Here is a 13,104-nt window from a genome sequence, read left to right as displayed (position 1 = left end):
AAATCTTGAGACTAGATTTATAAAAAAATAGTGAAGAGAGGATAGAGAGAGAATTTTAAAAGAAATGGAGTTTTTAAAAAAGGGAAATTTTATGATGATAGAGAATGATTTTTAAAAGAAATAAGATTTTTAATTTTTGATGTGATAATAATATAACATAGCATAAATCTCTTTAAGAGATTTAGGAATACCCTAACCATGTCATACCATTCTACAATTAATTCAACATAAATCTTTTTTAAAATACTATTTAAATATATATAAATAATCTTTTAAATTTATTAAGTAGTTGAACTGAAGAAAAACGTCTACTTTCAAAAAAAATAAATAAAAATAAGGTAGTGCCATTCACGCGTGCCTTCTTTTTCCAGATAAATTCTTTTGTCTTTTTCTAAAAACCAGAAACTGTCACATACAGAAACGCAAGAAGACAATGGCAACTATTAAATTGCCACAATTCCCAGCCCTTCAATTCCCTTCCACCTCAAAAGAGCTCCCAAAGTAAACAGCATTATGCATTTCTCCGTCTCATCTTCTTCGTGATCTCTATTTTGTTGCAGGAATGGCGCATGATAGCAACCAAGAACAGTCGAGCTCCGGGAAAGGCGGTCTCAGAACCATGCCATTTATCATAGGTACGTACCGTGCCTCAACTTCTACTCTCTCTCTCGCGCGTGCGCATTTCAGTATTTAGATATCAAGATGATGCACTTAAGAAGAGAGCAAGTTATACGGATCAACAGCGAATGAAGTGTTGGAGAAGATCTCCAGCTCAGGGCTGCAATCCAATATGGTTATCTACCTCACTCGGGAGTACCACATGGCGAACGCCGCCGCCGCCGTCATCATGTTATCGTGGGGCGCCCTCAGCAACATCACCCCAATCTTCGGCGCCTTCCTCTCTGACTCCTACCTCGGTCGATTCCGCACCATCGCCTTCGCCACCATCTCCTGCTTCGTGGTGAGTCAGTGAGCTAGCTCAGCTGGTAAGACCATAGAAGAAGGTCTTGAACTCGAACACATTTTATAGGGTCTTACTCTAATGTGGCTGACGGCGATGATCCCTGGAGCAAAACCTCAGCCAGATTCTCCGGCGACACCGCACCAGATGTTTCTTCTCTTTCTTTCGCTGGCCTTCAGTAGCATCGGGAGCGCCGGCGTTCGACCGTGCTCCATCCCCTTCGGTGCCGACCAGTTCACCAATGGGAACACGAGCGACAGGGAGAGAACGCTGCGAGTCTACTTCAACTGCTACTACGCTTCGGTCGGCTTGTCGTTCATCTTCGCCTCCACCGTCGTGGTGTACGTCCAGGATCGGTTTGGGTGGAAGGTGGGGTTCGCGGTGCCGGTGGCGTTGATCGTCGCATCGGCATCCATGTTCTTGGCCGGCTCGCCGATGTATGTGAAGGTGAGGAGCCGCGGAAGCACCTTGACTGGGTTTTGCCGGGTGGTGGTGGCGGCGGTGAAGAATCGAAGCGTGGATTTGGAGAAACGGGATTTGGTTTTTGGTTATGAACAGGGGAGTTCTGAGGTGTTCTTGATGCCTTCAGACAAATTGAGGTATTTTTTATTCTGTGAATTTTTTGTTTTTGGAGAAAATATTTCACTTTTTAGTATCACAGTTTGCACAAGATTGCATTTTAACTCTTGTAATTTAGAAAATTACGTTTTACTTCTTAATTTTTATGGTTATTGATATGCTTGCTACTTTCTATAAGGCTTTGATTACTTTAGAAAAGGAGAAAAAGGAAAAAAGAAAAAGGGAGAAAAAATAGAAAGATGAAGAACAAAAAGGAAATAAGATGAAAAACATTAAAAATAAAAATAAAAACTCTATCACGGTTTCATTTCATCAACATCATCTTTGAGTCAAGAAACTATAAAGAAAAGTGGTAAAGCACATTTGTAACTATTATGATACTTGCAATATGGTTGTGGAGTAAAGTATTCTTTTAGTTCACTTTTGATATGATCATGGCATTTATAGTTAATGTCGACATTGTATTGGATGTTAGTTCACCTACTTGATTTGATTTTCTAACACTTGTGTTCCTTATTAGGACTATTGTTATTTTTGGGAAAAGATGAAAATTAATATTAAATTATAGAGCGATAAAATTAACTAAATTAAAGATAAATAGTCTTCTTAATATTAGTACTAATGAATATTAACGCGGACTGTGGTCAAATTTAAAATTTTAGAGGGGCCAAGTGCAACTTTCTAAACTTTCAAGGTAGAATTCAAAAATTTTGATGGTTGATTTGAAGTTTTTTGTGAAGATTCTTGAACAGAGCATGCATCAGACGGTACGCCGGTGACCCGCGAGTGTGCACGGTGGAGCAAGTGGAGGATCTCAAATCGGTGATCGGAGTGCTACCGCTTTGGTCGGCGGGGATCATGGTGAGCCTGGTGATGAGCCAGCAGTTCGGCCCCCTGCAAGCCGAGGCCATGAACCGCCGCCTCGGCGGTCGCTTCACCATCCCCGCCGGCTCCTTCTCCGTCTTCCAGCTCCTCACCATGACCCTCTTGTCCGCTTGCTACGATAGTTACATCCTCCCGGCGGTATCCAAACTCTCCGGCCGCCCAGCCAGGTTGACACTGAAGCAGAGGATGGGTATCGGGGTTCTAATCTCCACGGCCTCCACCGCGGTAGCGGCCCTGGTCGAGGCAAAGCGGCGCAGGACGGAAGCGAAGAGGATGTCGGCGCTGTGGTTAGTGCCGCAGTACGCGCTGGTGGGGCTGGCTGAAGCGTTCAGCGTGATCGGGCAGGTGGAGTTCTTCTATGTTGCGCTGCCGAGGACGATGAGCAGCTACGCGGTGGCGCTGTGGACGCTCGGACTCGGCGTGTCCAACTTGATTGGGACGGCACTAGTGAAGGCGGTGCAAGCGGCGACTGCGAGGGGAGGAAGGCCGGGATGGCTAGCCACCGACCTAGACGAGGGGCACTACGACTACTACTATTGGGTTTTGACGGCGATGGGGGTGGTGGATTTCTTCTACTTCATGGTTTGTATCTGGGCGTACGGTGAGGAGGTGAGGAAGAAGCCATGGGAGGTTGAAGGAGAAGCTTTGGTGGAGGAACAGAGTGATTAGTTAAATTGGTGAGGTCTATAATAACATTATTTAAGGCTAATTTAAATAGGTAATTTGTTATTATTCTTAGGGCATTCCCATGCACATGTTAATAGGGTGTTATAACTCCTCCTTTACTTCAACTCGCTCAAGCAATGTAGGGTATTAAAAAAATATAAATTTTAAAATTAAAAATTAAATAAACATCTATTTTATTTAATAAATATATTTTTAAAACTTAATATTATTTTAAAAAATAGTACAATTATTTTTTTAAAAGTAATTATAATAATTAAAATATTTTAAAATATATTTATTTAATGTAATATAATTTTAAAATGAATATTAATATCAAAAGAAATATGAGTAAAGAGATATATTGTTATAATAAATATAGATTTCATATTTTTTTTAATAAGATAGTGAATATTATAATGATGATTTATTATAAACGCAAGCCTAAAGTTCAAACTTGTTAATTAAAAATTTATCTAATTTCGTTTGTATTTATAAATTGACTATAAATATTAATTATATAATATCTTTAAAATAAAAATATTTTTAAGATAAAACATATGATCGCTTTTTAATATTTTTAAAACCTTCAAAAGGCAGTCATTTCTTTATTCTTTGCCCAATTTGTTTTTGTCAGCCTTAAATTTAAGCTTTGACATTGCCATGTTATCAACTATTTATCTTTTTGGAAATATTTAGGTATTTTATTATTTTTTGGATTTAATATTAACCTCATGACTTCAGTTCGTTCCCGCGAATCCAAAGAAGCGCAAAAGAGACGCGGTCGCGAAAGACGATGTGTGCTCGTAACCAACGCACTCACCAACTGTCTCCTGTCCGCATCCCCATACCCAATCCAACCAATTCCAGCCTGTTCTCTGCTTCTTTCTTTCCTTTTTGACACCCCTTGTTTCTGCTCTTATTATTTTGCCTTTTTAAATGCCTCGAAAAGTGCAAAACCCATATGCTAAATATACCCTTAGCGACTCTGGACACTACTGAGCTTCCGACATTCTAGCAAGAGTGTTTTCGTCATTTCAGGCAGTGCTGGTACAGCTGGCTGCCGAACTTTTTAAAAAATTGCCCGCTGTGGTTTACCGGTTCTCCAGCTTGCACATGCGGTACCTACACGCTCGTATCTTCCTTCGACAGTTTGGAAATTTTTAAAATGACTCCGAAACTTTAACGCCGTTTTAAAACTTTCCATACTCTTCAACAAAACAACAAACACACCCCGAAGGTTGTAAAATGCAAATTAAACAGCAGAAAATATCACCACCTAAAAAATCTTATAAGTGCTCCAGAAAAAAAAAAAAAAAAAAAACTTTCCATCCTTCCTATGGGTCTCCATATTTAGTTTTTTTATATAATCTGATAAATTATGAGGAATGTTTGAAATGAATATAATTACTTTTTATAATTAAAAAATTCTAAAAAATTAATACAGTAATATTAACAGTTAATAATGATGATCAATAGTAAACAAATAGAAGAAATTCAATGAGGAGCGAAACGAGAAGGATTATTAAGTCACGCTCCCCGTTAAATCACTCACAAAGCTTTAGTTTAACTGTCCGTTTTACACTTTTACTCCAATTGCCTAGTTAAAAGGAGCAATTTGTGTTTTCATATTTTCGAAGTGTGTTTTTCAAAATACGTTAAATATTTATGTAGCATTTTGAAAGCTTCTGACATTCATTATCACCAGCTTGGCAGCTTCTATACAAACCCCATTTCCCTATTTCCCTGCTCGCTCACTCACTTGTCACCACTCATACCCACGTCCCTCACCTCCATGGCGTCTCCTCTATCCCTAACACTAGCGTTCCTCCTCGTCGCTTCCGTCGCTTTCCGGCGCTGCCGCGGCGGTGGCCGAGCGCTCGCTTCCCTGGTCGAGGAGCAACCACTGGCCATGACCTACCATAAGGGCGCCCTCCTGTCCGGCAACATCTCCCTTAATCTCATCTGGTACGGCAAGTTCTCTGCTGCCCAGCGCGCCATCTTGTCGGACTTCGTCGTCTCCATTCACCACCACAATCACTCTTCCGAGCCCTCCGTCTCCAACTGGTGGCGCGGCGGCCTCGCCAAGTATTACGCCGCCTCCCGCACCCATCCCCCCAAGCCCGCCCTCCGCAAGCAGCTCATCGACGAAGGTTACTCCCTCGGCCGATCCCTTAAGGATTCCGACATCCGCAGGCTCGCCGCCCGCAGCGCCCCGCGTGACGCCGTCAATGTGGTCCTAACCGCCGCGGACGTGGCGGTGGAGGGCTTCTGCATGAGCCGGTGCGGCACTCACTCGGCGGTGGCGCGGCGTTTCGCGTACCTGTGGGTGGGTAACGCAGCGACTCAGTGCCCCGGGCAGTGCGCGTGGCCGTTCCACCAGCCAGAGTGCGGGCCGCAGGCTCCACCCCTCGTGGCGCCCAACGGCGACGTCGGGGTCGACGGGATGGTGATCAACCTCGCTGGACTGCCAGCCGGCGTCGCCACGAATCCCTTCGGTGGCGGGTTCTTCCAAGGGCCGAAGGAGGCGCCGCTGGAGGCGGCAACGGCGTGCCCCGGAGTGTACGGCAAAGGGGCGTACCCAGGCTACGCGGGAGACCCTCTAGTGGACGGCACTTCGGGTGCTAGTTACAACGCGAATGGGGTTCGTGGAAGGAAGTATTTGTTGCCGGCTCTATGGGACCCGGCCACGTCAACCTGCTCAACGCTGACGTAGCGCCAATTATTCGCTAATTTATTTTTCAATAGAAAAAAGACGAACGAAAAAAGAAATTAGAGATCCCGAGTATGTAATAATTCTTTCATTTATTCGACGAAATTTACTCAACAAATACGTGCATTAATAGTATACATTATCGCGTATGTAAAGTTCAGAAATTATATCCTTTCTTAGCTTATCAACTATCTATTTGACTTAAATAAAAAAAAAAACTATCTATTTGACAAATTTTCTATAATTGATATCTTCTATTTCTTATACCATCAAACTAATTTTTATATAGTAATTTAGAATCAATAATTTGTAAAATGAAAAATAATCAATTTGTATATCTTTATTTTTAAAGAATTGGGAAAAAAAATTAGGGCATAATATCGATTAAATATGAATTTAACGTCATTTTACAAATCAATTTGACAAAAAATAAAAATAAAAACAAGACAAGATTTAGACTTTAATGAAAAAATTTATTATGATAAACTGAATGAGGATAAAAAAACTCAGGAGTAAAATCATGAGCATACAATTCCACCCATGAGAAGATAAAAGGAGGGTGGTTATGTTAGATGGTTAATTAGGGTTAAACTAAAGTAAATGTTTAATAAATAGATTTGTTAAATTAGTATGCTAATGTTAAATTGATTTTTTGGAAGGAATGCATTGCAGGTCAGATTATAATGTCTCGATGATGATGACTATATCTTTGAAATTTGAATATAGTGTTAAATATATAAAAGGTTACGTTGGGATAATATGATTGTTATATCTCCGTAAAAACTTAAATGTAATATTAAATAGGAAAAAGTTCTAACATTATATGTTGAATAAGAATAAATATTATAAGAAAATTAATAGTCTAATATTTGAAACATGAAATATGAAACATAGAAACTCTCACTAGTAAATAAACAGAGATAGTAGATATGATGATTAGGAGAATAATTAGTATGTGTATACAAAAGATAAAATGGATAGACGAGAAGATAAAGATGATGAAGAACTCCAGTTTTAAATTATGATACACAGGAAGGAGTAAAATAAGAAATGATACTAGTATTATTATAGATAGTTCTTTAAAAGATAAAGTTGTAGGAATAGTTAAAAAGATAATAAAATTATATCTTTCAACATAATAGTGACGAAAGAAACTGTGTTAGTGTAGTTGGCACAAATGATCAAATTTAAGTTTCAATGAATAACAAATGGATTAAAGTTAGATGTGTTGTGATCTAACCTTTCCACCAAGTATGTAGAACTTGATTGGTTTGACATCAGGCTGAAATTCAATTAGGTCTGGATAACCTGATAGCTAGTGTAGAAGTCCAAATAGGACAAGAAGTTACCTGATATCTGGCGGGAAGTTCGGCTAGGTTCGCGAGACCTAACAGCTGGCCGAAGTTGAGTTCGGTTTGCGGACTTAACAACTAGAGGGAAGACTTGGTGGACCAAAGTAGAGTTAAGCGATTCTGCATGGTAACTATGTAGGTCACTAGAGGAGAGTGTTCCAATGAGGACGAGTCCCACTTACGGGCTTTAAGCATAGGTCCAGTTTAGGTCCATTTTGGATGTCTGAACCAAGACCATGACTAGATCCTGATCTTAGACAGATATGATCTAATTAATAATATTATTTTATTATTGTCTTAACTTTGTTTTACATGTTACACTTTGTTTTTGGACTAATGTGTTTTGTAAAAGCAAAAATGAAAAAAAAAAAAACACTTGAGTGAGGTTGAAGTGCCTCTCGGATGATTGGAGGCGTCTTGGCTGCCTTGACCGAAGACTCGTGTGGAAAGGAGTGGAGGTGTCTTCCATGTGGTTAAAGGTGCATTGGAGGTTGGCACAGAGGTGCCTTAGAGCACTTGGAAGCCCCCCTCAGGCAGATATAAGCCGCAGCTACTTATCATTTCCGAAGATAAAGGGATAGAGGTTACTGTTGGAGGTGCCTTGGACGAAGCTGGAGGCGCCCTTAATAACCTATATAAACCCTGTTCAAGCAGCTTTCAGAATACAACTTGCATATAAGCTTCTGTAGGAACGATTGCACATGAGAGAGGGGGGAGGGGTGAATCACGTGTATTTTAAAACTTTCTTTTTAGTTTTTTAAAATGAGTGTGTAATGGAAAAATAAACTAAGATAAACACAACACAATCAATTTTTTACTTGGTTCAGAGCCTTCGGTAACTCCTATTCTAAGACCCAGACCCTTTGGACCTATCAATGGGTAATTCACTATCAAATAGTAATTGAATACACAAATCAAAGAAAAAAAGTGTAACAACACCTACACTTTTCTTTATATAATAATTAACTGTAAACAAAATGTTACCCAATACTTAGATAGAGATCTAAATGCACTCGTGCGTTGGTGTTGGTCCATCTATAGTAGTCAAGTATAGCAACGTCGCAACACAATAGTAGGATGATGTCAGAGCAGTCAAGGATTAGCATAGAAGATTGATCACTTTTTCTTGAACATCTAATCTCCTTTTATAGATGAACATGTTCTTATCAGATACATTGAATTCGAGATAAACTTTTCGACTTTGAATCTTACGGATAATTCTATAAAGAAAACTAAATAATTCAGATCTTATCCATTACTTCGGTTCAGTCTAATTTGATTCTATTCGGTTCAGTCTGATTTGGTTCGGTTCAGTATGGGTTGGTCCGATTTTATTCACTCCATCCACTTGAGGAGCCTTCAATCACTAATTTGACACAGCAATCTTCTGGAGACCATATCTTTTGACTCTGAACCCATAATTAGGCTCTGTTAGTGGCTACACGTACAAGATTCATAGATCTACGTATGTATCTATAACACAGAGTTAGAAGAATATATACATGAATAGTTTATATATATTTATAAGTTAAATCCTATCTTACCAAGACTAGGATCTAGTATTGGTTTAAACTTAGATTTTCAAAATGGATCTAAGTTAGACTAACGTCTATAGTCCTATTGGGGATCATTCTCACTGGTCTCTCTCCTCCAGTGTCTTACCTCCACTTATCAATTGCATTTCTTAATGTTGGGTCACTTGACCCACCAAGACTTCCTGCCAGATCTCAACTAATTTAGACTTCATTCAATCATATGGTACTCCTTGACCTGATTGGACTTCCTGCCAACTATCAAGTCCTCTCTGACTCAACTGGACTTCCTACCAATCGTCTGGTCCTCCTAAACTCACTGGACTTCAGCCTGGTGACTAGTCCTCTAGACCCATCATGTTCATATCCTGCACACTTGGTAAAAGGATTAAATCACAAGTCTAACTTTAACCTTTTTCATATATCAAAATCTGAATTTGATTATTAGTGCAAACTGTATCAACAGTTTGTAGCAAAATGTATCGTCGAAGGTGATGAAGCTAACTTTTTCTTAGCTTTCTGAGATGAGAGGAATCTAGCAGTATCCTTGATAAGTATCCAACATGCAGATCAACTCACTTTTAGAAGTAGAATCAACCATGTGGTCAATGCGAGTGAGAGGGTAATAGTCTTTGCTGTTGGTGCAACCTTAGGTCAAAGGTTGACCTGGGTGCCCCGACTCGAGTTGACCTGACTCGAGGTATATTTTGATGTTTGACAAGAATGGAGAAGTTATACTTTGATGTTTGACAAGAATAGGAACTTGGGGGATTGTGGGTGCAACCTTTGGTCAAGGTTGACCTGGTTGACCCGACTTGAGTTGACCTGATTCGGGAAAAGTCCAAGTATGGAGACTTGGCACGGAAAAGTCCAAGCAAAGAGCTTGACACGGGAAAAGTCCAAGTATGGAAGCTTGGCATGGGAGGTCAGAGAGGGCTCGGTAGCTCGTTCTCTGGACTGGATGGAGTCGGAGAGGGCTAGGTAGCTCGTTCTCCGGACTAGGTCAGAGAGGGCTCAGTAGCTCGTTCTCTGGACTGGATGGAGTCGGAGAGGGCTCGGTAGCTCGTTCTCCGGACTAGGTCAGAGAGAGCTCGGTAGCTCGTTCTCTGGACTGGATGGAGTCGGAGAGGGCTCGGTAGCTCGTTCTCCGGACTAGGTCAGAGAGGGCTCGGTAGCTCGTTCTCTGGACCGGACGTGGAAGTCGGAGAGGGCTCGGTAGCTCGTTCTCCGGACTAGGTCAGAGAGGGCTCGTGTAACGTCCCGACTCCTGGGAACTAAGCTGTGAGCCGGATCGCTACCCTAGCTACTGATGCTACTGTGCGGAAACTGGGTAAAATAAAATTTTACTAGTTGACTCTATTAAACTGACAACTGGTACACCCATGCTGTTATAAGGAAGGATTCAGGGCCCTTTCCGGTTGGTGTACATGTGCTAAGGAGGATACTTGACCTCCCATCTGAGCTAGGAACTCAAATCTAACTTCCCAGCTAGCTATTGATCGATCCACGGATCGATCAAACTTGCTACGATTCTGTGCCCTGCTGGATCGGTCTGCGGACCGATCCAGCAGAGGCTGGATCGGTCTGCGGACCGATCCAGCAGAGGCTGGATCGGTCTGCGGACCGATCCAGCAGAGGCTGGATCGGTCGGCATGACCGATCCAGGTGTGTCTGGATCGGTCTGCAGACCGATCCAGGCACCTGGAGACGCTGGGATTCCTTCTGCTCGATACTGGATCGGTTGTCTGACCAATCCAGGAAGATACAGTATGCTACTGTATCCATCTGGATCGGACATAGGTTCTAGATACATGAAAAACATTCTAACATTAACCTACATGCGTCCCAAATGGACAAACTGAATAGTGCATAGTTCTCTTGGATTAAAACATTTAACAAGCTAAGGACTAAACCATAAGTAAACTAACAACGTAAATGCTGGAATTAAGCTGTTTAGACCCCTAGGATCTTTATTCCAAACCCCTTGCACACACACCTCCATAGCATTGTCCTCCGACCTCCGCTAGTCCACTTTTCTTTTACCTGTATCTGCAGTATAAGAAAAGTAGTACCTGTAAGCTAAAGAGCTTAGTAAGAAACCATCTACCTCACAAAAACATGCAACGATGCGATTATGTTTTTAAAACATGCTGTTTGAAAACTGAACTGAGCATGGCAACATGGCATGGCATACTAACATGTACTGAACTGTTCATGGCATACAAACCAGCTGAGCATAGCATACTATATCTGAAACTAAGCATGAATACTGAACTGATCATACATATACATCTAACTGGTCATGAACTCAAATCATGAAACTTAACTGAGATAATTAACTGAAACTAAACTAAGTTAGTGTTTCCATCACTGATTACATATTTGGAAAACTATATATAATAATAGATGAAAATACTAAACATGCTGCTGGGGCCCTGGCAACTGTACTTACTGTGCGCGCATCCCTACGAGACCCGGGATTGCAAGTTCCGAATCCAGCAGGGTTACTAGGTTATCTGAACCTAGGGACGACTGTGGGAGTCCAGCCCATGGATATCTGATCCAAGTACAGTGCCAACTGAATAAAAGTAAAATACTGAATACTGTTTTATTTTACTTTGCTGTTCTAGGTTATCTGAACCTAGAGCTAGGTTATCTGAACCTAGAGGCTACTGTGGGAGCCCGCCCAATGGATATCTGATCCATATAGCTGTAATAACTGATAATAAGCTGAATAAAATGTTTCTAATACATTTTACATGCTGTTAGGATGCCTACTGGTGCATCCTTCTGAACTGGGCATTCTACCGAATACTTGGTGTGCACTACAAGCACACCCTAAAACTGAAAACTGTAGAACTACTGAACTAACGCCAAAACTAACAAGCGAGAGCAATTATACTGCAGGTGAGGGGTTTCTTACCTCAATCGCAAGGTTTTCTTACGATTCTATCCGCTAGGTTTTCCGGAAAACTGCTCCGTTCGACGAACCGCTTACGTCCTCGCGTTCCTCTCGCAGAGAAGAACCGACTTCGTGCTGGTGTTGTCGCCGGAAAGTGAACACACGATCCTAGGGAAGGAACCCTAGGTCTCCTTTGCTTTGTTGGTTGCGCCGAGAGAAAGAAACGGGAGAAGGAGAGTTGCGTGAGGTTTTCTTTGTGAGGAGGGGCTGCCGAACCAATAAAACCAACCCAACTTATATTTCTAATTTATATTAAGTGGTTCAATTGAACCCAACTCTAACATAAATTTATTTGATTCTCCTTTCTTTCAGCACGGCCCTGCTGGGTTCACCGGTTACTAAAGCTAACTAAGGGTTTAGCGGACCTGAGAGGTTCCGGGTTCGATTTCCGCTTAAGCCTTTTTATTCGTCTAATTATTTTGCTACTTCCGCTACTCGGAAAATTCCGAAAAAATATCTAAAAATTCCAGAAAAATCATAGAATAATTCTAATGCAAGTTTGAGAATTTTCGGGCGTTACAATCCCCCATACCTTATAAAAAGTTCATCCCCGAACTTAAAACAATTCTGGGTACTTCTGTCTCATGCTGGCCTCTGTCTCCCAAGTCGCCTCTGCTGCTGTGTGATTTTGCCAGCTGACTTTGACTAATGGTACTTCCTTGTTCCGTAATTTCTTTACTGCTCGGTCTATTATCTGAATAGGCCGACTGTCATAGCTGAGATCAACTGGGGCTCAATCACCTGGGTGGCGTCTGGAATATGCTTCTTCAGCATGGAGACATGAAATACGTTGTGGACAGCTGACATCTCCTGAGGTAGCTCTAGCTCATATGCTACCTTGCCCACTCTCTTCGTGATAAGGTATGGTCCCACATATCTGGGAGCTAGCTTGCCCTTCTTCCCAAAGCATGACTCCTTCATGGGAGCTACCACGAAGCTGTATCCCATTTGAAAACTCTAGGGTGCGTCGTGTATCATAGCTCTTCGGCGGCTCTGTCTTGTCTCTATCCTCTGGCGAATCTGTTGGCTTTTGTGGTATCTGCTACTAGATCATGCAAGCTCTAGTTCCTACATTCACCACTCTCATACCCAGTTGGTGATCGCACCTCAGCCCATAGGTGCCTCATAAGGTGTCATGCCGATGGTGGCACGATAGCTGTTGTTGTATGCAAATTCCGCTAGACTCGGATATTTGCACCAACTTCCTTGAAATCTAGGGCACAAGCCGGGAGCATATCTTGAGTGCACGATTTACTCGCTCAGTCGACCATCATGCGAGGATGGAAGGCATCTTGAATTTTAGCGGGTGCCCATAGTGACTATACACACTTCGGAAGTGTGATGTAAATCGTCTGTCTAATATAATGGTTCGTGGGACTCCATGCAGCCTGACAATCTCCTTGAGATACAATTGAGCTAGCTGCTCCATGGAATAGGATATTCTGATAGCTAAGAAG

At 41.7% G+C, this 13,104-nt stretch overlaps 2 protein-coding genes across 2 annotated transcripts; both read left to right on the top strand.

Moving 5' to 3' along the window:
• Positions 1 to 456: 456 nt before the first annotated feature.
• On the top strand, positions 457 to 3,099 carry LOC121996514 (protein NRT1/ PTR FAMILY 1.2-like). Its single transcript, XM_042550506.1, has 4 exons — positions 457 to 635; positions 744 to 961; positions 1,031 to 1,560; positions 2,281 to 3,099. Exons 1-4 carry the CDS (start codon positions 563 to 565, stop codon positions 3,092 to 3,094), a joined length of 1,635 nt encoding a protein of 544 aa, XP_042406440.1. The 5' UTR covers positions 457 to 562; the 3' UTR covers positions 3,095 to 3,099.
• A 1,704-nt stretch (positions 3,100 to 4,803) lies between these two features.
• LOC121996515 (protein PHOSPHATE-INDUCED 1 homolog) lies at positions 4,804 to 5,908 on the top strand. The gene has a single exon (XM_042550507.1). The coding sequence runs from the start codon at positions 4,884 to 4,886 to the stop codon at positions 5,802 to 5,804; it is 921 nt and encodes a 306-aa protein (XP_042406441.1). The 5' UTR covers positions 4,804 to 4,883; the 3' UTR covers positions 5,805 to 5,908.
• Positions 5,909 to 13,104: the final 7,196 nt, after the last annotated feature.

Source organism: Zingiber officinale, chromosome 6A, assembly GCF_018446385.1.
Source record: "Zingiber officinale cultivar Zhangliang chromosome 6A, Zo_v1.1, whole genome shotgun sequence".
Taxonomy (NCBI): domain Eukaryota; kingdom Viridiplantae; phylum Streptophyta; class Magnoliopsida; order Zingiberales; family Zingiberaceae; genus Zingiber; species Zingiber officinale.
The sequence above is the reverse complement of the archived record's forward strand: the minus strand, read 5'-3'. Positions and strand labels throughout refer to the sequence as shown.